Below are 25,034 nucleotides of genomic sequence, written 5' to 3'. Positions count from 1 at the left end.
ACGCTCAGGAAAAAATCCTGAGCATTTCTGCATCGTGGGCACATAGCCTTATAATTTCTTACCCCATAGTATATTTCTTCCTTGTCACAATGTTCCCCAAAAAATAATGACTTTGTCTAGCCTGTACCTACATAAGCAATGTTTGGTAAATATATCTGTGTGGATTCTAGGCTGTTTGGCACACAACGGATTGTCTGGACTGTACACAATTGTGGAGAAGTGAAAAGAGTGGCACTTCCACAGGTAAAATAAAAGCACCATTTTATTTCTTTATACCATAAAACCCGACATTACAAAGATAAAAAATTGATGCGATTCCGGCGTCCTAGACGCCCATAATCATAGCATAGTAATGAAATGACAATGGTCCTGTTTTAAGCTAAACACAACCAATAACAGAGAGGCTGAAAATAACGTGGAATTACACTTCTCGCAGCATAAGGCGTTTTTGCCAACTACCTCCTCTGGGGGGATATGGCACTCTCTCTATACCGAACAATTTAAAGTGCGTTGAATCACCAATGGCAAAAACACCTTATGCTGCGAAGCGTTCTGGATATTAAATTTAGATAGCAAACATCCCAAGGGTATGAATTATAGGAGCAATCTTTTTTATATATATTAATTTGTCATTCTATGTACATTACTGTACGCTCCATGCTTCGTATTAAATTTGGATAGCAAAATATTTGATATGTATAAACTAGAGGATAGATCTCGCTTGCATATATTGTTTGGTCACTTTGTTTCTTATTGCATGTGTTTTGCTCTTGCATACCTGCTAAATTTGGACAGCAAAATGTTTCATAGGTATGACTTAGAGGATAGATCTCTCATATATATATATATATATATATATATATATATATATATATATATATACTGTATATATTGGTTCTGTTTCGTATTTCATTGCATGTTCTGTGTTCTTGCACACCTGGTAATTCCACTTTATTTTCAGCCTCTCTGTTATTGGTTGTGTTTAGCTTAAAACAGGACCATTGTCATTTCATTACTATGCTATGATAAAGGGCGTCTAGGACACCAGAAACGCGTCCGTTTTTTATCTTTGTGTGTCGGGTTTTGTGATATAAAGACATAAAATGGTGCTTTTATTTTACCTGTGGACGTGCCGCTCTTATCACTTTTCCATTATTGCTGAGCCACAGCAGCTGGAGTCGTGGCACCCACCGGTTTTCCTCCCATGGATTTCCAGCTCACAATGCGTGGTGAGCTCTGATTCCTTTGGTTTTGTATACAATTGTGTCTGCCTCTCAGCTGAGAGCACAGCTAGGTCTGTAGAGGTTTTCAGCCTCTGGGTGTAAACAGGAATTTTTTCACTCAATGACAAAAATCAGAGATCTTTAATGTCTTGATAACCCATGATTACAATGTTTGTCATGGTCAAGCGCTGGTTCCCAATTCATGACCTACATATTTGTCACAGTGGTCTTACAGATGTAATATTTGAGGCACCGAATTAGTTGAAAGTCTCGACAAGCCAGAAGAGAATGTTAGATATTACCAGGTGCGGTGTGTATTTGATCCGGGTGAGTAGTTTTAATGCAGCACGGACAGATGGCGCTGATGCAGCAGGAGGATGAGTTGGAAAAACGATAGCTGAGGTAACAGAACTGTAATTAGGGCAAATTTATGTTGCAGAGCTGGAACATCGAAACTGGAGACTTGGAACAGGTGAGCTCAGCCGCAGAATGGTACAGACTTGTAACAGTTGTGCAACTGTGGACTGTTGTATTAGCAGAAAGTCAAATACCTGAATACTTAAGCCGCATACTGACACATGAGTTGGACCTTGGGACATCAGTGTGCGCCGAGTTGCCACACTAACCTTGCGTTCAGGAGAAGGGGCAGGATCAGCAACAGAACCCTGCACTGGAATAAGGCCCAGTGGGTAGCAGCAGACTTTTACTTAGTTTTTTTTTTTGTCCCTGTGAGGCAATGGTAGGAAAACTGAGCTGCAAATGAAATAAAGAACAAAGATCACTGCCTGATACTGTCACTTCTTCCCTGGTATCGCTGACCTAATGCGGGTGATACACAAATGTTATCACTAATGAGAAAGTACACGTTCCCCTTAAATTATTGAATTGTTTGTATTCTGGTAAAGTAGTGAGAGGATAGGTTGCATATTTAATCACCCCTGTGTCTAATTTGTCAACTCAGTGGCATAAACGTGTACAGTATATAGATAGCAGAGATTTTTGGTCGCTTAAAGGGAATCTCAGTAGGATCAACCCTCCTAAGCTGTCTATATGGTCATGTAGGTCATGGGAAGCTGATTACAATGATGCCTTGATAACTGCTATCCGATGTCTTATTCCAGAGAAATACACGTTTCCTATATGTAAATGAGCTGTTCAGGACTATGTGCCGTACACTGATCTGAATGAGAATTTGCCTCCAGAGATTATTGTAAATGACAAGGGGAGTTACCAGTGTGAGACATGTAACTAACATAGAACAGTGGAACTGAACTTTGTCTCATAACAAACACGTTAGCAGCTGCAGCTCTCACAGCTCTGCTGTATTACAACGATATTACAGCCCTGTCTGCCTGTGAGATAGAAGATGAAGCTGAGAGGAATCTGCAGATGTGTCAGGTATAATCACACACAGCTCTGCAGTGAGATCAGGAGAGCAGAGAACGGCCATTACACATCACACTGGTAACGCCACCTTCAGGGAGATCTGTGTCCGGCACATAGTCTGTAAGGGCTCCTTTTACATATAAGAAAAACATGGATTTCTCTGGAATAAGAAATCTGATCATAGATATCAAGGTATCATTTTATTTAGCTTTCTATGACCTACATGCCCATAGAGACAACTTAGCAAGGTTCATCCTATTGACAGATTCCCTTTAAATTTTGATGGCATGAATAACATTTTTAGGAAATATTGTGTTTTTCAGACTCTATTTGAGTCACACTTTTAACCACAAGGATGATTTTTCTTATAGACTTTTTTTACATTTTTTTTTAGAACAATGGTACTTTGTTGCAAAATTGCACAACATTATCCATGATCATGGAGTGCTGGATGGTATTGTCACAATGTGCCTATTTTTACAGAATATATGAATGTGGGGTATAATAATATATATGTTTTATTTATAATCTAGGTTGTGCCAGCAATGTGATATGTAGATGTTTTCTGTAAGCTCTGATGAGTAACCCACTATACTAATATTCTGGTTGTACCTTTTGTATATCTGCGTTCCAAGCCATGGTCACTAGATGGCAGGCAGAATATAGATTTGTGAAAGTGTGCTGCACAGAAAATCCAGTGTAATTTCTGCTGGGGGAAATAATTTAATGTTTTCTGGTCTTTCAGAATGCTGTCATGACAAAGCTGGGAGAGATAATGTTTCCTGTACAAACTAATGGATGACACCAAAGCTCTCTTGTAACTGAGTGCCATCTTTCAAAGTCACCTGTCTATTCACCGTTCCATTGAGAGTCCCGGCTTCTATTATAATACACAGGATTCAAGTCCCTTCCTGCAAAAATACCAGGGTCATAGCGAATGACAATCCGTTTTTACAAATAGGCAAAGCCAGTTATCGGACAGTGTATTATTGTATATTATGCAGCCATGAAATGCCGTGATGCCCTCTTCCTTCCATATGGGCTATTGTCCCTAAATTCTCTAATATACTGTAGCATCTGCTGTCATCCATGTAGTCAAAAGAAACCCCTTCTAAAATGATTAAAAAATGTGCAATAGATGCCCAATTTTCAAAGCCCGCTGTTGATGCTTCATCTCAAAGTTAAAGATGAGGTAAAGGGAATTTGTCAGTAGGATCAACCCTCCTAAGCCATTTACATAGACCTGTAGGTCATAGGAAGCTGAATAAAATGATACCTTGATATCTGGGAATCGATGTCTTATTTCAAAGAAATCCACGTTTTTCTTATCTACAAATGAGCTGTTAAGCTCTATGGGCTGGACATAGATCTCCCTGAGAATCTGCCTCCAGAGATTATTTTAACTGAAAGCATCGTTACAGGTGTGAGACATGTAATGACTGACAGTCTGCTATCCTGATCTACGTGTCTCACACTGGTAACGCCCCCTTTCATTTAAAATAAGCTCTGGAGGCAGATTCTCAATCAGATCATTGTCCGGCTCACAGATCTTAACAGCTCATTTACATATTAAGAAAAAGGTGGATTTCTCTGGAATAAGACATCTGATCGCAGATATCAAGGTGTCATTTTATCCCCTTCCCGACCCGTGTCACAGCGTCTGTGACATGGAAAGCGGTGCGTTCCCGACCCATGTCACCGCGTCTGTGACATGGAGGAATCGCGCTCCTGCAGCGCCTGCGAGCGGGGTCGCTCAGGTGTCACAGTTGCTACTGCAACTGGACAACCTGTAGTTGACCCCACAGGGGGTGGATTAACCCCCCTGTGCCTAGGACCCCTCCGATTGGCAGTTTCACTTTCACTTTAGTGAAACTGCCAATCGGAATGGATGAAATATTTCACCAATGGAAATTGGTGAAATATTTATGATCTGGGCATGGCTTGATGCATATAGCATCAGCCATTGGCTGGGGGGAGTGCCAGCTCTGTCACCCCCCCGCCCCCCAGATCTGATTGGCTCTAGTGTCCATGTGACGCTAGCCCTCCAATCAGATGTGGAGGGTGTCATTTTTACAATGGCTGACGAAACTCCACAGCTTTCTCCCATCCGTGAAAGCTGTGGAGCTTCGTCACCCACCGATCTGCCGACGCCGACGATCCGACGCCGACGATCCACCGCCGGTAATATTACCCCCCCCCTTGTTCGATTCCAGCCCCCCCCTCCCTCCAACCCCCTCCACCCCCCCCTCCACTTTCATACCTGCACCCCGACCTCCGCTCCCTCTGCTCCCTCTCCCACGTCTTCATCCACCGGCTGGTGCTCTCCTTCTGCCAGCCAGTGTACGGTGATCACAGGCAGCAGCAGGCTCACTGTGAATCCCCTGTGCCTGTGATCACCCACCATCCCTCCCAGTGATCACCCCCCCCATCCCAGTGATCACCCCCCCGTCCCAGTGATCACCCCGGTCCCCGTCCCAGTGATCACCCCCGTCCCAGTGATCACCCCCGTCCCAGTGATCACCCCCGTCCCAGTGATCACCCCCCTGCTGCTGCCGGCTCCTGCTCCCCTTTCTGCCCCAGTAATCACCCCCCCTGATACTGCCGTCCTCCTACCCCCCTTTCTGCCCCAGGGTTCACGCCCTTGCTGCTGCTACTGCCGGCTCCTGCCCCTCTTTCTGCCCCAGTGATCACCCCCCTTGCTGCTGCTGCTGGCTCCTCCATCTCCTCAGCCCCCTCCTACGCCTGACCGCCCCCTCATGCGCCCCGTGTGCCTGAGCGCGCCCCCTACGCCTGACCGTCCCCTACGCCTGACCGTCCCCTACGCCTGACCGCCCCCACGCCTGACCGCCCCCACACGTGACTGCAGAAGATTACACCAAGCACACACACACACGTACACTCACACTATAATAAAGTTTCGATTTATTTTTTTTTACACACGCACACAGCACACAAAATGTCCCGCCCGTCCCGCTCATCCCAGTCTAGGGCATACTCAGCTGAGGAGGCTATGTCAGGTTGGTGTGTGTGTTGTAGTGTATGTGAGGTTGTGTGTGTGTGGTGTATACACTACACTATACCACACCGCACACCAACCTGACATACACTACACAATTTGTGAAGCACCTGGGGGTGCTCACTATGCATCTAAATAAGTTCCCTGGGGGGTCTAGTTTCCAAAATGGGGTCACTTGTGGGGGAGCTCCAATGTTTAGGCACACAGGGGCTCTCCAAATGCGACATGGTTCCAATTTGTTAGCGGACACCATGTCGTGTTTGGAGAGCCTCTGTGTGCCTAAACATTGGAGCTCCCCCACAAGTGACCCCATTTTGGAAACTAGACCCCCCAGGGAACTTATCTAGATGGGTGGTGAGCATTTTGAACCCGCAGGTGCTTCACAAATTAATCCGTAAAAATGAAAATAGAAAATTTTTGTGGAAAAAAAAATACTTTTTCATTTTTATGAATCAATTTATGAAGCACCTGGGGGTTCCAAGTGCTCACTATACATTTAGATAGGTTCCTTGGGGGGTCTAGTTTAAAAAATGGGGTCACTTGTGGGGGAGCTCCAATGTTTAGGCACACAGGGGCTCTCCAAATGCGACATGGTGTCCGCTAACAAATTGAATGGAAAATCGTCTCAAATTGTTAGCGGACACCATGTTGCGTTTGGAGAGCCCCTGTGTGCCTAAACATTGGAGCTCCCCCACAAGTGACCCCATTTTGGAAACTAGACCCCCCAAGGCACCTATCTAGATGCATAGTGAGCACTTGGAACCCCCAGGTGCTTCACAAATTGATCTGTGAAAACAAAAAAGTATTTTTTTTTCACAAAAATTTTTCTTTTAGCCTAAATTTTTTAATTTTCACATGGGTAACGGGATAAAATGCATCCTAAAATTTGTTGGGCAATTTCTCCTGAGTACACCGATACCTCATATGTGGTCATAAACCACTGTTTGGGCGCATGGCAGGGCTCAGAAGGGAAGGAGCGCAATTTGACTTTTGGAGCTAATTTTCCATTCAAAAAGTGAAATGGCGCTCCTTCCCTTCTGAGCCCTGCCGTGCGCCCAAACAGTGGTTTATGACCACATATGAGGTATCGGTGTACTCAGGAGAAATTGCCCAACAAATTTTAGGATGCATTTTATCCTGTTACCCATGTGAAAATTAAAAAAACTAGGCTAAAAGAAAATTTTTGTTAGAAAAATTAAAATGTTAATTTTTTTCTTCCATGTTGCTTTAGTTCCTGTGATGCACCTGAAGGGTTAATAATCTTCTTGAATGTAGTTTTGAGTAGCTTGAGGGGTGCAGTTTTTGGAATGGTGTCACTTTTGGGTGTTTTCTGTCATTTACACCCCTCAAAGGGACTTCAAATGTGATGTGGTCACTAAAAAAAATGGTTTTGTAAATTTTGCTGGAAAAAAGATAAATTGCTGATGAACTTTGAACCCCTCAAACTTCCTACCCCAAATTTTTTTTTTTCCAAAATTGTGCTGATGTAAAGTAGACATGTGGGAAATGTTATTTATTAACTATTTTGTGCCACATCACTCTCTGGTTTAGCAGAATAAAAATTCAAAATTTTAAAATTGCAAAATTTTCTAAATTTTTGCCATATTTTTGATTTTTTCACAAATAAACGCTAATATTATCGACCTAAATTTAATACTAACATGAAGCCCAATATGTCACGAAAAAACAGTCTCAGAATCGCTAGGATCCGTTGAAGTGTTCCAGAGTTTTTACTTCGTAAAGGGACACTGGTCAGAATTGACAAAAATGCCAAGGTCTTTAGGGTCAAAATAGGCTGGGTTCTGAAGGGGTTATACAACTTTGTGACTTCGGGATGCAGATACCAGTAAACACAATAATGGAACAGATGGCTCTTTGATCCATCATTGAGCCTGTGCATCTGAGTGCGTAGCAGGTGCGACAATGCCAATACAGTGCCTCAGTGTACCGCGTGGAATGGAGCAGTGGGGAACAGGGTTAAGTGGGTATATGATGCTGTGTAAGGGGGCTGTGTAGGGACATAAAACTATGTAAGGAGGCTATGTGGGGACATTCTGAGTTGGCGGCTGTGTGGGAACGTAATACTGTTTAAGGGGGCTGTGTGGGGACATCTTTCTGCATTGGAGCTTTGTGGTGACATAATAATGTGTAAATGGGCAGTGTGGGGATATATTGCTATGTGGAAACATCATTCTGAGTGGATGACTATGTGGGGACATCATTATGAGTGTATGGCTTTGTGTAGTAAGGTTTTGTGGAGACCTCATACTGTGTAGAGGGGCTCTGTGGGAACATTATACATTTTTTGGGGGGCTGAGGGGCATCATATTGTGTTGGGAGCTGTTGATCAAAAAGCAAGGGCTGAATAACAGCAGCAGTATGATTTACTTGCTTTATATAAACTTTTTATAAAACTGAAAGTTATATGGTTTGGAGCTGCTACAGGTAGGAATACATGTTACAATAAGTCCTATCGTAACATGTACGGTATGATCAGCAATAACTAATCAACAGACTTAATTTTTATCACTTCATATTGAGCAGAATTAATATGAAACGATAATAAGCAGCATTAAGTTTGGCCGGTTGGTTCGGCCCTCCACAACAATTACAGTATCTTATGTGGCCCCTTTGGAAAATTAATTGCCCACCCTTGAAATATATGATGTAATAAATTCTGCCTTGCCATATTCTTCAATTTATTTGGTCTCTAAGTATTTTTGTGATAGGGTAGCTTCGACTCACACACAATTGCTAATATTCTTCCTCCAAAAAGCTGTATGTTTTGTCCTTATAATGTTTCCCAAATAAACTACTATAGGTACAAATGACGCACCACCTGGGCCGTGGGGGTTACTCGGCAGCCGGGCCTATGGATGCTGGTGGGGGATATCACGGTGGCTGGCCCGGGCCGTGGCCAAGGGCGGTCAACAAAAAGGGGGGTTTTTATTTATAGGGGATTTGTAAAGTTCGTGACGCCACCTGTGGAACCTGGTAAGGTTTACCAGCGCTGCTGCAGACCTCCGGGGGGTGATGGGATGGCAGCTGAGGTGTTTCTGCTCCCCACAGGTGGAGCGGGCCCCCGGGGCAGTGTGGAGTTTGATGGTGGTGATGCTGGGTCTTGTAGTGCAGGCGGGATGGCGCAGCAGGAGTAACTGACAGAGACAGGGGATTCGCTTCAATACCTTTACTGGTGCGGATGTCAGGTACGGTCCAGGGTACTCTGTAGGGTGGGTGCACTTCAGGACTTCTCCCCAGTAAGCGGGTATAAGGCCTCCTGGTCCGTGTCTGCCTCTCTGTATGCTCCTGGCCAGCCTGCAACTGGGCCTAGCTTATGTGTCGTGCTGTTCCTTCACCTGTCGCTTGGTAGTAGGACCTTCTGCTGGTAACCACTCTCCCTGGACGCTGGGGCCTTGTGGTTCCTGGTCCTGTAATGGGTCTAGCTTCAGGTCATCCAGGCGCTTGTAGTCCTCCTGGAATGCCGGTGATCCCTACTGGGTATAAAGGGACCCTGTAGGTGCGGACCCGGTGTCCGGTTTGTATATCGGGGTGAGCCTATGATGCTCCTCTGCCCCCTCAACTCCTCTCTCCTTTCTCCGCTTGCCTTCGGCCACACTCAGGGTCCTCAATACGGCAGCAGTAGACGCGCTGCGTCTTCGCTGCTCTCAGTGTCAGCACGCTCTCAGACTGACTCTGTGTGACTCACAACTCACTCCTCTGACTGACCTGCCACCCTAAGATGGCTTCCCTTTATATACCTCCTACTATGGTGCTCCCCTAAACTGCTTCCTCCACCCACACCCACTACTGGTTCCCCCTACCTTTGGGTTCCCCCCACTCTAGCCAGGGACAGGGCTCAGCAGGAAAACACAATGCATCTTGCCCTTCAAGCTGGCCTGGAGCAGTGTAGTGTTGAATGTGGGTGTTGGGGTTCCGGGCAGCACTCCCTCCTTACCTGAGAGAAGGAGACACCACACCTCTGGGTGAGGTGCAGTACCTCTGTGGTGACTGAACCCTCAGGGGCGCCACACAAATCCTTCTCATTCCAAGAAACTAACTTATTGATTTTGGAGTTTTCTCTAAGTATGGGGACTCCTCATGAAGTATTGCATTCGCAGATATTTTATCATGAAGTTTAAACTTTCAGGTAAACCAATCTAAAATGTCTATCTTGTTCAAAACTGTTACTTTGTTAAAAACCTGTTGTAAAATAAATTCGATATATATTTACAGTTAGATTTTATTAATTTCCAACAAACTTCTAACCAGTTGTACTTTATGCATTTTTAATGTTTTGAAAATGGCAAAAAACATTTTTTTGAATATACTGATATTTTATGGGAATATAAAATTATTTAAAAAAATGTCCAAAGTTCCACTCCTTCCAAAAGAAGGAAAGCTACAAGAACCTTATCACTGTATCTCCTTTTCAGCCCGTTACGGAAGAATCTTTTAAGTCACTAACGAATGATAGTCATTATGTAATGTTCATTTTTGAGCATTAATCAGAGAATTTCTTCTTGCTTGACAGGGACCATCATTTTTCCCTGGCTTCAAATTTCAGGATAGATGCGCACTAGTTACTCATATATGTGTTGTAAATGAGGTTATGTTATCATTTACCGTTACTGTTAATAACGTTGATCATTTTCAAGTGTGCATAGTCAATGTAGATCCAGATAACACAATAATTTTCATGCGACTTTTGGAGCCTAATTGTCTGGTATAAATGAGCCTGAGATGTCTCGCTCAACCATTTTTTATTTATAACTAATTTTTTTGTCCAAGGTATCTTCTTCAAAATAATAGGGTGTACTTATCAAGCTAAATGCACCAGAATTCTGGTGTATTTTGTACAAAAAAAACAAAACCTGTCTTTAATAACGTGCACCATTTCTATGATGTGTTTTTCCGCACTTTTTTTTATTTTATCCAAGTAGGGGGTATAACCTTGCTAAAAATGGCCTGGCTTTAAAAAAAAAAAATATATATGTCCTGTTGAAAAATAAATGATGGTCCAACTAAACGCAAACCGGATGGAATAGCATGCCGCTGCAAGATGCTGTGGTAGCCATGCTGGTTCAGTATGCCTTCAATTTTGAATAAATCCCCAACAGTGTCACCAGCAAAGCACCCCCACACCATCACACCTCCTCCCTCCATGCTTCACGGTGGGAACCAAGCATGTAGAGTCCATCCGTTCACCTTTTCTGCATCGCACAAAGGCACGGTGATTGGAACCAAAGATCTCAAATTTGGACTCATCAGACCAAAGCACAGATTTCCACTGGTCTAATGTCCATTCCTTGTGTTGTTTAGCCCAAACAAGTCTCTTCTGCTTGTTGCCTGTCCTTAGCAGTGATTTCCTTGAAGCTATTTTACCATGAAGGCCTACTGCACAAAGTCTCCTCTTAACAGTTGTTGTAGAGATGTGTCTGCTGCTAGAACTCTGTGTGGCATTGACCTGGTCTCTAATCTGAGCTGCTGTTAACCTGCGATTTCTGAGGCTGGTGACTCGGACAAACTTATCCTCAGAAGCAGAGGTGACTCTTGGTCTTCCTTTCCTGGGGCAGTCCTCATGTGAGCCAGTTTCTTTGTAGCGCTTGATGGTTTTTGCAACTGCACTTGGGGACACTTTCAAAGTTTGCCCAATTTTTCAGACTGACTGACCTTCATTTCTTAAAGTAATGATGGCCACTCGTTTTTCTTTACTTAGCTGCTTTTTTCTTCCCATAATACAAATTCTAACAGTCAATTCAGTAGGACTATCAGCTGTGTATCCACCAGACTTCTGCACAACACAACTGATGGTCCCAACCCCATTTATAAGGCAAGAAATCCCACTTATTAAACCTGACAGGGCACACCTGTGAAGTGAAAACCATTTCCGGTGACGACCTCTTGAAGCTCCTCAAGAGAATGCCAAGAGTGTGCAAAGCAGTCATCAAAGCAAAAGGTGGCTACTTTGAAGAACCTAGAATATAAGACATATTTTCAGTTGTTTCACACTTTTTTGTTAAGTATATAATTCCACATGTGTTAATTCATAGTTTTGATGCCTTCAGTGAGAATGTACAATTTTCATAGTCATGAAAATACAGAAAAATCTTTAAATGAGGTGTGTCCAAACTTTTGGTCTGTACTGTGTGTGTATATATGTGTATATGTGTAATATATATATATATAATATTATTTGTGGCGCACATTTCTGCCACAAAGTAAGCCAACTAATGGTGGCATAAACTTAGATCAGACAGTGTTAAAATTAGACTAATTTATCACATACAGCAAAACCAAAGAAATGAGCCAGAGCATAAGTTGGTATACATGCAATGTGTAAGAGTGAATTCACATTGGCCATTTCACAGACAGAGCCCAAGAAAAAAACAAGATGAGTATATACCCTGTAGTAAGTAAATTGTAATAGTACGTGTAAATAACATACAGTACTTACCTAACGCTAATTTGATTTAAAAAAAAAACCCATAAAAGCCATCCCACCACAAGGTGTACCCAATCGGGACAGTCCTATCCTTTCTCTAGTATGAAAACCTCACCTTCTGTCAGCCAACCTCAATGTGAATAAGGGCAGAGCAAGACATGAGTCCGACTGTTCAGACACCTGTCCATGGGTATTTAATCTGTACAGCTTCGAATAGATAGGTGTCTGAACAGTCGGGCCCCTGTCCTTCTCTGCCCTTATTCACATTGAGATTGGCTGAGAGAAGGTAATGTTTTAATATTGGGGAAAGGATAGGGCCGTCAGGATTGGGTACACCTTGTCACGGTAGGATGGCTTATAATTTTTTTTTTTTTATAAAAAAAAACTAAGTATCCTATATTATTTAAATGTACTATTACTATTTACTTACTACAGGGTACATGTTCATTTTGTTTTTCTTGGGTTTTGTTTCATCACATAGCATGAACTCCTTTGATAAATTTGTTGCATTTTAAGACGGTCTTCTAATTTAATAATAACCATGCCCCATTATTGGTTAATTTCCTTATTTGTGTTTTTGTTGGGTTTTCTTTTTTTTTATTTTATGTCATTTTATTTCATGTCCTGACAGTTCTGAGACCTGCTTTTCTAAAGCTTTCCTGTATGTTTGTAGAGTAGACCATACATCTTGATCTCTACTTTGTGGTCAGTCTTCATGTGATTGTAGGTATTGTTCCTTTTATCATAAGAGCGTACATGGCATACTGATGAAAGGATTTCTTGATGTTGGTTCCTATATATTTCCGAGCTGTATTACTTCTAATTATCTGTTTTGTAGGGACGAAAAAATCAGCAAGATGTGGGTGGAGAAAATGAGCTAAAAAAGTTTGATGGTGCTGGATATGACAAAGATCTGATTGAAGCACTAGAGCGGGACATCATCTCTAGAAATCCCAATGTCCATTGGTATGTTTGAGTAATCTTCTAAATGACTATAATACATTGAGCTTGATGTTACTGTGCATTTTTTTTATCGTTAAAAAAGCACTCCCATCAAAATTGTTACCCTCTTAATATATTGCAATCATAATATTATATATCACTGTGTACTTACAATTGCTCATTTACCCCTTCTACCCAGCTAATTCTTCTCTTTTTCATTAGGTCTACTACCTCATGTGATTAAAAACTTACTAGCTGAATGCTTCTAAGCTCTATGTAGAAACAGGAGGTCAATTTTATCTGCACAAGTCATGAGTAACTGCAAAAGTCTATGGCAGAGGAGAGAAGCAGCTGGGCCAGGAGTTGAAGAGGGGGATGATAAATGTAGGGACAAGAGACTTCCCGTTTAAATATAGAGCAGAGACCATAGAAGGATTAGCTGGGTAGAAGAAAGGCAAAATGGGCAATTGTAATGACACCGTGCTATATAATATGATGATTGCAATATATTAGGAGTATAAAAATTTTGATCAGAGTGATACTTGGTTTAGTGTTTGCTTTCAAATTTCCTCCAATTCATGTTTTAAGTTGGGCCTATGTACAGTGTATTGCACCTAGCAGACTTTTTCAAAGGATTGTCTAACATGGAGAACTGCTTTACAGTTTATAGGTCCCCTAGAGTAAAGCGGACTGGCAGGCTCCCAGCATACATCCCCCCCCCCCCCCCCCCCCCCCGTATCTGCTCTTGAAATCCTTATTACTTCTATCAACTTCTATTGTATCCACTGGTGGGCACTTGAGAAATACTGTTAAAATCCTTCTCAGAATGTTAGCCTCAAAACTGATATATATTGTTTCTCAAGTGTCATACTTATGGCGGGACTGTGGTGAACCGCTGTGTAATTTTGTTAATGGAAGCGTTCCACAGCACCCCTTTCTCGCCATCTTGATTTTTATTGTTCTTCATGCTCTTTAGTTCACTATGCCTTAGTAGGATTGTTACAATTCAACCTGTACCCTATCAAAATGGTATTTTTTTTCATATACATTTGATCAGGCATGGTCTTACCATAATTGAGTATAACTAAAACATAACCTTTTAATATAAATTCATTAAATTACTATAACAATGGAGCATCCATACAGGCCATGGAGGCAACAGGTTTTTTTTTATAGCTCTCCACAGGTGGTCAATGGCTCTTGACATTTCTTCTGATAATTCTTTTCACTCCTCCTCTGTCTGAAATCTTCTGGGGAGCACTTGATCGTGGCCTGTTTATGGTGAAATTATGTTCTTTTCTCTTCTGGATTATGGCCCCAGTAGTGCTCAGTGGAACCTTCAGTAGTTTAGGAATTCTATTGTAACCAATGCCATCAGTATGTTTTGCAACAATAGGGTTGCGAAGGTCTTGAGACAGCTCACTGGTTTTACCCATCATGAGATGTTTCTTGTGTTGCACATTGGTAATGAGACACCTTTTTATAGGCTATCAGTTGAACCAATTGATATTATTGCTTTCTAATTATTTATAGATTTGAGCTGATGTCATTTTCCATGGCTTTTTGCACCTCTTTCTTCATGTGTTCAATACTTTTTCCCTTGTGTCATTTCTCATTATTACACATAATTTATGGACATCTATGGATTTACTTCTATGCCTATGTGGATTGCATGGGTTGTTACCGATATATAGATATAGATACCATCAGATCATATAAAACAGCTGACTACAGTTAATGTAGTGCATAGTCTTGTGGGGAATATAATCCCCATTAAATAAAAATCCTTCCTTAGTGTTCTAATCGCTTACTCGTTCTGCAGAAACCGAAGTTTATTCAAATATAATAATCAAAATGCTCAGAGCACTCTGGGTGTGGCCTAGTGCCTCAGTGCGTCGTTCCACATGCATACTGGTCATGCATGCCCTCACTTACCCCACTGGTGACTGACAGTACTAATTTGCCTGGATCGAGCACTGTCTGCAGAGAAAGCTCAGGCAAGCCATTGCTGTAAGTTACCAGTGAAAGATGCAAGGGCATGCAAAACCAGTGGGCATAAAGGTGCACTGAGCCTCTTGGTCACACCAGGGGTGCACCGAGAACCATAATTAGCATATCACTTTTTTTCTGTCAATTTAGGCTGACAGAGTCCCTCTTTTAAGACCTAAAATTTTAAAAACGTAGTGTCATTTGACAATTAGTTGTAAAACAAACCAAAAATTGCAACAGAGCTGCTACATTACATCACTACAACAGTTTCAGGTAAAATTCATGTGTATCTGACCACACTGGTATAGTACTAAAATAATATATAACGTATACGCTACTAAAACACAGTAAAAATCTGCGCTAAAACCATAAAAGCACTTGCTGGAATCCACGAACACCCTCCAATCTCTATAAACTGAAAAGAAAAAAAATTATGTATTACTGTTTTTTACGAGGACCATCCACCTTTTATAGGAGCATATGACTATACACTGACCTAAAGTCTTTTTCTGCCTTCTTGAAGGTTAGCTCCCATTCTGCAAATTACTGTAAATCCCTTTAAATGTAGGTGATGATGTGCGCGTGTAGAGCGAGACCTGTCACTCCAGAGCAGCAGGTAATGATAAGCCACTGGGGACCTGCCTGTCCAAATAGTCTCACGTGCAGCTCGATCCTCGGCTGCTATTAACCCTTTCCGACATTTGTGGTAATAGTACGTCCCTGTGCCCTGGGCCTATTGGACCAGGGATGTACTATTACGCATACTGTGATCGCACCCGCACACAAGCGGTGCGGGGCGATCACCGCCGGGTGTCAGCTGATAGTTACAGCTGACACCTGATGCTATGTGCCAGGAGCGGTGCTAGGGTTAGGGTTGTGCTAGGGTTGGGATTTTTTCAAAAGTAAAAAAAAAAAAATGATATGGCGACTAGTGCTGAGCGCAAGTGCTCGCTACTTGAGTTTGCACTGGGTGCTCGGGTATGCACCGAATATCGTGGGTGCTCGAGTGACATGCTCGAGTCTCCGCCCCGTATGCTTCGCAGCCAAAAAACCTTGCGGGGATTGCCTGCCATGCACGAGCAATCCCAGCATGTTTTTTTTGGGTGTCTAACAACCGTGAAACATGCGGGGCGGGGTCTCGAGCATGTCACTCGAGCACCCGCGATACATGGTGCATACCCGACGCAAACTCAAGTAGTGAGCATTTGTGCTTAAGACTAATGACAACTTATTCAATATAATGACCTAATGTTATCAATTTCTGTGTCATACCTCTGGATTCAAAATGTTCACTATATCCCGTGATAAAATCCTTGAGGGGTGTACTTTCCAAAATGGGGTCACTTGTGCCTAAATAGTGAAAAAAAAACACATCAGGGGCTCTCCAAACGTGACATGGTGTCCACTCTCATTTCCAGCTAACTTTGCGTTCAAAAAGTCACACAGTGCTCTTTCCCTTCTGAACCCTGCCGTGCGCCCAAACACTGTATTTTCCCAACATATGGGGTATCGGCGTACTCTAGAGAAATTGCACAAAAGTTTTTGGGGTCCATTTTCTCCTCTTACCCTTGTGAAAGTAAAAAATTTGGGGCTAAAACATCATTTTTGTGGAAAAAGTTTGATTTTTTTATTTTCACGGCTCCATGTTTTAAACTTCTGTGAAGCACCTTGGGGTTAAGGGTGCTCACCACACATCTAGATAAATTCCCTAAGGGGTCTAATTTCCAAAATGGTGTCACTTGTGGGGGCTTTCCACTGTTTAGGCACATCAGGGGCTCCCCAAACGCAACATGGTGGCCGCTAATTATTCAAGCAAATTTTACATTCAAAAAGTCAAATGGCGCTCCTTCCCTTCCGAACCATGCCGTGTGCCTAAACAGTGGTTTGCTCCCACATATGGGGTATTGGCGTGCTCAGGAGAAATTGCACAACAAATTTTGGGGTCCATTTTTTCCTGTTACCCTTGCAAAAATAAAAAAAATGGGGTCTAAAGTAACATTTTTGTGAAAAAAGTTAAATGTTCATTTTTTTCCTCCACATTCCAAAAATTCCTGTAAAGCACGTGAAGGGTTAATAAACTTCTTGAATGTGATTTTGAGCACCTTGAGGGGTGCAGTTTTTAGAATAGTGTCACTTTTGGTTATTTTCTGTCATAAAGGCCCCTCAAAGTCACTTCAAATGTGAAGTGGTCCCTAAAAAGATGGTTTTGTAAATTTTGTTGTCAACTTTTAACCCTTATAACTTCCTAACAAAAAAAATGTTGGTTCCTAAATTGTGCTGATGTAAAGTAGACATGTAGGAAATGTTATTTATTAACTATTTTGTATGATATATCTCTCTGATTTAAGGACATGGAAATTCAAAGTTTGAAAATTGCGAAATTTTAAAAATTTACACCAAATTTCTGATTTTTTTCACAAATAAATTTGAGTTATCGAAGAAATTTTACCACTATCATGAAGTACAATATGTCACGAGAAAACAATCTCCGAATCAGTGGGATCCGTTGAAGCGTTCCAGAGTTCTTACCTCATAGAGTGACAGTGGTCAGAATTGTAAAAATTGGCCTGGTCATTAATGTGCAAACCACCCTCGGGAATAAAGGGGTTAAACTATGTTGAACATACATGGTTGAAATCATGCAGTCCGCATCTGATGCATGCTGCCTGAGGATCGGTCAGCACATATCAGCTGTCAGGTTCCCTTTAATCCTGATGAGTAACTGTTGATCCGCTTAGGAATACCTGTATCACTGCGGCTAAATGCACACTGTGTAACTTGGCCTACAGTATAAGATGGAAGCTTTTCCCAATATATACCGTACTGTTGTGATATACTGCCAATCACCAGAGACCAAAAGTGTGTTATTTATGTCTTCATCTGGCAGATATGCGTCTGTATACCATTTGTTTAACCGGTTCCCGACCGCCCACTGTAGATAAACGTCCGCACTGCCTGGGCTCTGTGCAGCGCCGACGTTTAAAAACGGTGGGTGGTCTCGCAGTGCTCAGGACCCCCAGGGTCCTGCAAGCACTGCGATTCCGGTGCAGAGCGTTAGCTCTGACAGGGTACATCATCGGGACCTGATTAGATCAGGTCCCAGTGATGTTAACCCTTTGCTGTCTTCTATATGCTGCGATCTATAGTGATTGCGGCATATAGGAGACAGCAAGAGGAGAGGGGGTCGTCTTACTTACCTCCGAAGACCTCCGTTTCGTTTGAGGACCTGGGGTTGCTATGGCAGCTGGAGGTCACATGACCGCCTCCAGCTCTGCCATATATGGTGTCCTTCCTGTCTGGCTTCAGCCTGTATGTAGCTGATTCCAGACAGGAGACTGAAACAGTCAGTGAAGATCTCATGTAATGTAATATATGTCTATTACATTACATGAGATCAGTGATCAGAAAAATAAAAATTAATGTCCCATACATGGACTAAGTAAAAATGTAAAAAAAGGTAAAAAAAAAAAGTTTTTAAACTATTAAAAAAAAAATCACAAAATAAATAAAAATAAATAAATAAAATAATAAACCAATAAATCCGCATATTATTACAAAACCAAAAAAAGTACACATATTTGGTATCGCCGCGTCCGAAACAACCCGAGCTATAAAACTGTCACACTAATTAACTCCTTCTGTGCACACCGTAATAAAAATAAATAAAAAACGGAGCAAAAAAATATGCTTTTTCATCATACCGCCAAACAAAAAGTGGAAAAAAATGCGATCAAAAAGCAGAATAGAAATAAAAATGGTACCACTGAAAACTTCATCTTGTTCTGCAAAAAAAAGCCGCCATACAGCTCCATCAGCCGAAAAATAAAAAAGTTATAGCGCTCAGAATAAAGCAATGCAAAAAAAATATTTTTTTTTCTATAAAATTGTTTTATTGTGTAAAAGCGCCAAAACATAAAAAAAATACAGTAAGTGTAGAATCGCTGTAAACGTACTGACCCGAAGAATAACGCTGCCTGATCACTTTTACCACACGCAGAACGGCATAAAAAAAAACTCAAAAAACAATTCCTGAAGTGTTTGTTTTTGTTAACTTTACCTCCCAAAAAACAGAATAGAAAGCGATCAAAAAATGTCACGTACCCAAAAATGGTTCCAATAAAAATGTCAACTCGTCCCGCAAAAAACAAGCCGTCACATGACTCTATCGGCCGAAATATGGAAAAATTATAGCTCTCAAAATATGGTGATGCAAAAACTAGATTTTGCAAAAAAAGCGTATTTTAGTGTGTGACAGCTGCCAAACATAAAAACCCGATATAAATCTGGTATCTCTGTAATCGCACCGACCCGAAGAATAAAGTAATCTAATCAGTTATATCACACTAGGAACGGCATAAAAAATAAATAAAACAAATATTATTCACCTACTACTGATTTGTTTATTATGTCTCCCAAAGATCCCAGTAAGGCTCTGCCCACATTTATCCTGCGCTCTGCGCTGAGCACTTACACCAGAGTTTCCATGTAAATCTCTGAAATACGTGATTCAGCCAGAACCCATGATGGAAGATTTCCTGTAATGAGGCAGATATAGGCCACTGTGGACGCCTTCTAGCCTGGGATCCCACGGTGTCATTTGTTTTAGGCGTGCATAAAAGTGCGGTTGGCCACAGTTTTGTGCACTTCTGAAAAAAAGGACACCACTAAACAGAGGCCAGACGGAGTCCAGAGTAACTCTGCTGCCTCATTATAGTGAATGGATCCTGGAGGGGTTTCATCTGAATTACATCACTTGGAAATTTAGATGGAAACCCCGATGTAAGTGCTCAGCCTAGAGCGCCGGATAAATGTTACGTAAAATGTTCCCAATAAAAGCTTCAACTCAGTCCTCAAAAAAATCTAGTCCCCACTCAGGTCCATCATCTGTTAAAAATATAAGGGACTTCCAAGTTACTGGTAGCAGAAAGGCTCTGGAAAAGCAAAATGGTCCTTGCCCCCCAAAAGAAATTCAGAAAATTTTGTGCTCCCAAATCCAAATGCCTATTCTACAATAATTTGTTCTCCAATTGTCAAATAGCACTCCGTCCCCCCCAGATCTCGCCATATGGCTGAGCGGTACGATACAGCCACATATGGGGTATTGCCACTTTTAGAAGAAATTGAGTGACACATTTCGGCACCATTTTTACCCATTGCCCTGTGTGAAAATGTAAAATCTGAGGGTAAAACATTTTTTTGTGGTAAAAATATAATTATGCTTTTTTCACTGCCCAATGGTATAAATTTAAAAATTAAAAAATGCTCACTACTTCCCTAGATGAATTCCTTGAGAGGTGTAGTTTACAAAATGGGGTCACTTGTGGGGGTTTCTGCTGTTTTGGCATGTCAGCGACTCTTCAAATGTGACATGGTGTCTGCTGCCTATCCCAGCCAACATAGCGCTCCTTTCTCTTCCGAACCCTGCCGTACACCAAAGCAGTGGTTTTCCCCCACATATGGGGTATCGGTGTACTCAGGAGAAATTGTACAACAAATTTCATGGTGCAATTTATCCTGTTACCCTTATGATAATGCAAAATTAGGGAATGAAAAACATTTTTTATGGGAAAAATGTGAAAATTTTATTTTTACGGCTCAATATTATAAACTTCTGTGAAGCAGCTGGGGGTGCAAGGTGCTCACCACACATCTAGATAAGTTCCCTAAGGGGTATAGTTTCCAAAATGGTGGCACTTGTGGGGGGTTACCACTGTTTAGGCACATTAGGGGCTCCCCAAATGTGACATGGCGTCCGCTAATTATTCAAACAAATTTTACATTCAAAAAGTCAAATGGCACTCCTTCCCTTTCAAACCCTGCCATGTGCCCAAACAGTAATTTGCCTCCACATATGGGGTATCGGCGTGTTCAGGAGAAATTGCACAACAAATTTCATGGTGCAATTTATCCTGTTACCCTTATGATAATACAAAATTAGGGAATGAAAAACATTTTTTGAGGGAAAAATGTGAAAATTTTATTTTTACGGCTCAATATTATAAACTTCTGTGAAGCAGCTGGGGGTGCAAGGTGCTCACCACACATCTAGATAAGTTCCCTAAGGGGTCTAGTTTCCAAAATGGTGGCACTTGTGGGGGGTTTCCACTGTTTAGGCACATTAGGGGCTCCCCAAATGTGACATGGCGTCCGCTAATTATTCAAACAAATTTTACATTCAAAAAGTCAAATGGCGCTCCTTCCCTTTCAAACCCTGCCATGTGCCCAAACAGTAATTTGCCTCCACATATGGGGTATCGGCGTGTTCAGGAGAAATTGCACAACAAATTTCATGGTGCAATTTATCCTGTTACCCTTATGATAATACAAAATTAGGGAATGAAAAACGGTTTTGTGGGAAAAATGTGAAACTTTTATTTTTACAGCTCAATATTATAAACTTCTGTGAAGCACCTTGGGGTTCAAGGTGCTCACCACACATCTAGATAAGTTCCCTAAGGGGTCTAGTTTCCAAAATGGTGTCACTTGTGGGGGGTTTCCACTGTTTAGGCACATCAGGAGCTCTCCAAACGCAACATAGCGTCTGCTAATTATTCAGACAAATTTTACATTCAAAAAGTCTAATGGCGCTCCTTCCCTTCCGAACCCTGCCGTGCGCCCAAACAGTGGTTTTCCCTCACATATCGGGTATCAGCACGCTCAAGAGAAATTGCACAAAAAAAATTTGGGGTCCATTTTTTCATGTTACCCCTCTAAAAATAAAAAAAATTGGGTCTAAAGTAACATTTTTGTGAAAAAAGTTAAATGTTCATTTTTTTCTTCCACATTCCAAAAATTCCTGTGAAGCACCTGAAGGGTTAATAAAGTTCTTGAATGTGGTTTTGAGCACCTTGAGGGGTGCAGTTTTTAGAATGGTGTCACTTTTGGGTATTTTCTGTCATAAAGACCCCTCAAAGTGACTTCAAATATGATGTGGTCCCTAAAAAAATGTTTTTGTAAATTTTGTTGGAAAAATGAGAAATCGCTGGTCAACTTTTAACCCTTATAGCTCCCTAACAAAAAAAAATTTAGGTTCCAAAATTGTGCTGATGTAAAGTAGACATGTGGGAAATGTTATTTATTAACTATTTTGTGTGACATATCTCTCTGATTTAAGGGCATGAAAATTGAAAGTTTGAAAATTGCAAAATTTTCAAAATTTTTGCCAAATTTCCGATTTTTTTACAAATAAACACAAGTTATATCGAAGAAATTTTACCACTATCATGAAGTACAATATGTCACGAAAAAACAATCTCAGAATCAGGGGAATACGTTGAAGCGTTCCAGAGTAATTACTTCATAAACTGGCAGTGGTCAGAATTGAAAAAATTGGCCCGGTCACGAAGGCAAAAACAGGCTCTGGCGCGAAGTGGTTAACTTTATAGGAAAAGTCAGCAAACTGGACTTTCCTATACAGAGGGCTACTGCATGGAAAAGTATACTGTGCCTTTAAATTGCTTTTAAAAGGGTCCCTATTAGTGATGATAGAGAATGTTCTGTTAACCCTTTCGGCGAGCACGCTCTGGTGCTCGTTGAGTATTTTGGCATGCTCTGTCAAACAGCTGTGACACTTGCAGACGCGGCGACATTAAAAGAAATGCCGAGCATGCCAAAATACTCGGCCAGCACCCTAGCGTGGTCGCCGAAAGGGTTAACAGAACACGCTAGATCATCACTAGTCCCTTTGGTAGACTGTTGCCTCGTTGTCCATCTGATAGTGGTCATTTTTGGGCACATACCACCTGAGTGTATGTGCCTGAAAATGGCCAAAATTGCAATGTGTACTTGGCTTTAAAGCTCCCATATACATTAGACTAATGTTGGCTGAACCCGCCAATATCGATGGGTTCGGCTGACAATCTAATGTGAATGGGGGCACCAGCCTATTGATATCTGGGAGAGATGTCGATCAGATTTTGACTTGCCTATCACATTGTTCTCCCAGAGATAAGCCGCCGGCCGACGATTTTTGCATAGAGAATGCAGGAGTGCTCGGCCGAGCGAACACACCCTGTGTATGAGAGAGGCAGCAGAGGTGACTGTCGGACGAATGATCAGCTGAAGCACCATTTGGCTAACATCCATCTAATGTGTATGGTCAGCAAAAGTCCGTTTGAGTGTCCTTGTGTTGCGGAGATTCCCCTGGCCGGTGGCATGTCTACACTGTTCACAATTGGTGCTATCTTGGTTATGACACCATCCAGTAAAGAGGCCATTCAGTAGATCCAATGGCCCGATTTATCAACGTTTTTACGCCAGAATTCTGGCATAAAAAACGATGAAAAGTGGCAAAATTTTGGCACAACGCGAGGTTCACTCCATTTTTGCCTTGCTCAAAGAAAGTGGGTGGAGTTGGGGCAAGATAGGGTTGTGGTTACCTCAACTCGTCAAATTCATGATTCCTTACGCCACAAATCTGACTCCAACACGCTCCCTCATCAAAACAAGCGTGAAAATCCCTTCTTTTGATCAGTCGGGGCCATTGTGTTTTGGAAAAAATGGGCTTTCCTTCGTAAGGGACAACTTGACTATGAGGTGTCCCATATCCAGTTTAGGTATGATCATCCTACAGCTTTAATGATATATTCCGCCGAAGCTAGCAGCAAGTATTAGAAAGGACTTTTAGAGCACTTCAATGTGCATAACTATTTACGTTTTCTGAAACCAAAACTTTTTGAATGAATAGGTAATAATAGGGTTACTCTTCTTTGCAAGTGTTCTGTTTTTACCTGCTTAGCAGGAATCATGCTTATTTTTTCCCCCCTCTGGTTTATATTCCAGTCTGAGAAAAGTGGCCTTGACATTAATGGTTTGGCCCTGACATTGTGCCTGTCTGAGATGGTTTAGTGAATCCTGCATTGAGCAGGGGGTTGGACACGATGACCCTGGAGATCCCTTCCAACTATAACATTCTATAATTCTATTACATCTGCTCGGACTGAAGTAAAGAGAATGAATGCAGCATGATGGCCGCCTCTTGTAAAGTGGTTATGAAGAGCGCCAAATGCAGCGGTGCAGTAAAATCCACACTCTTTAGAAAGATACTTTTGGAAATTGTTACTGGCTTAAGTGATTAACGTGTCCGCGTAACGGAGCTGGACTTAAGCCTGCAGAATCCTTCACCTAGCTGTGAATTTATATTTCAGTCACTTGGAATGTAATATGATATTTACTATAAAGCTGCATTTCAGCGCTGATTTGTGTTCCGGTAATAAAATGTTTTGTTTTGTTCATAAGGGAATTTATTGATGTTAAAAAAGAAAAATAACAAGACAACCAGTCAACTGGCAAACAGCAGTTCAGGTATCTGCTTTGGCGCTCACGTTAGAACACATCTTTATTGCCGTCAAAGGGATTTTTTTTTATACTGGTTAAATGATGAAATTCAGGCTGCAGATGACACTAAAGGGAGGTTATGGGCGCAGAATATTCATTCTATAGCAACAGGAATACAGTGAAATACAGTGAAAGAGGATTCATCAACCTATCTGGCAGCATAGTGCAGAATACACTGGACACATAATGTGTAAGTCCAGTGTGTTCATGCGCAGACCTTTCCCCATCCGTTAGGGTGGGGGACAGCGGGCTGCTTTGTACGTATATAGAGGGGAGGGGGAATGCTCTCCGTCCTCATTAATACCCTGGACTCATAACCAGTGTGTCCATTTAATTCTTAGTGATTCCACTAGCCAAATGGAACTACATCATTTTGAGACGTTTTTGGCTAGTAGGCATAGGCATAAAGGCCTGTAAGCCATTACATATAAGGGGTATATTACATGCTTAAAATCACTGCTGATGTGCCCTAATTTAGATGGAACAAATAATATTGTCAAATAGAAATAATGTGTAACTTATCGGTGGACCATCTGATGTCTGTGAGCCCCACAACTTTCCCCTGAGAGATGATGTAGAATTTGCTATGTGTTTAACGCATTCATAGCAAATAGCTCCTGTTCACACTTCACACTCCTCCCATCAGTTTAAGGCTACAGTCACACAACTGTATTTTCTCTCATCTGAGAAAATCAGTCCG

General features: G+C 41.7%; 1 protein-coding gene across 1 annotated transcript in view; it reads left to right on the top strand.

Annotated features, from left to right (window-relative positions):
* KATNAL1 (katanin catalytic subunit A1 like 1) overlaps window positions 1–25,034 on the top strand; it is a 195,644-nt gene that overhangs the window by 100,502 nt on the left and 70,108 nt on the right. The window contains exon 5 of the mRNA XM_073662488.1: window positions 12,906–13,033. Within this exon, the coding sequence (XP_073518589.1) occupies window positions 12,906–13,033 (128 nt within the window). The remainder of the gene's footprint in view (window positions 1–12,905; window positions 13,034–25,034) is intronic.

Source organism: Phyllobates terribilis, unplaced genomic scaffold (genome assembly GCF_046119375.1).
Source record: "Phyllobates terribilis strain yellow unplaced genomic scaffold, ASM4611937v1 Scaffold_2__4_contigs__length_985480577, whole genome shotgun sequence".
NCBI lineage: Eukaryota > Metazoa > Chordata > Amphibia > Anura > Dendrobatidae > Phyllobates > Phyllobates terribilis.
The sequence above is the reverse complement of the archived record's forward strand: the minus strand, read 5'-3'. Positions and strand labels throughout refer to the sequence as shown.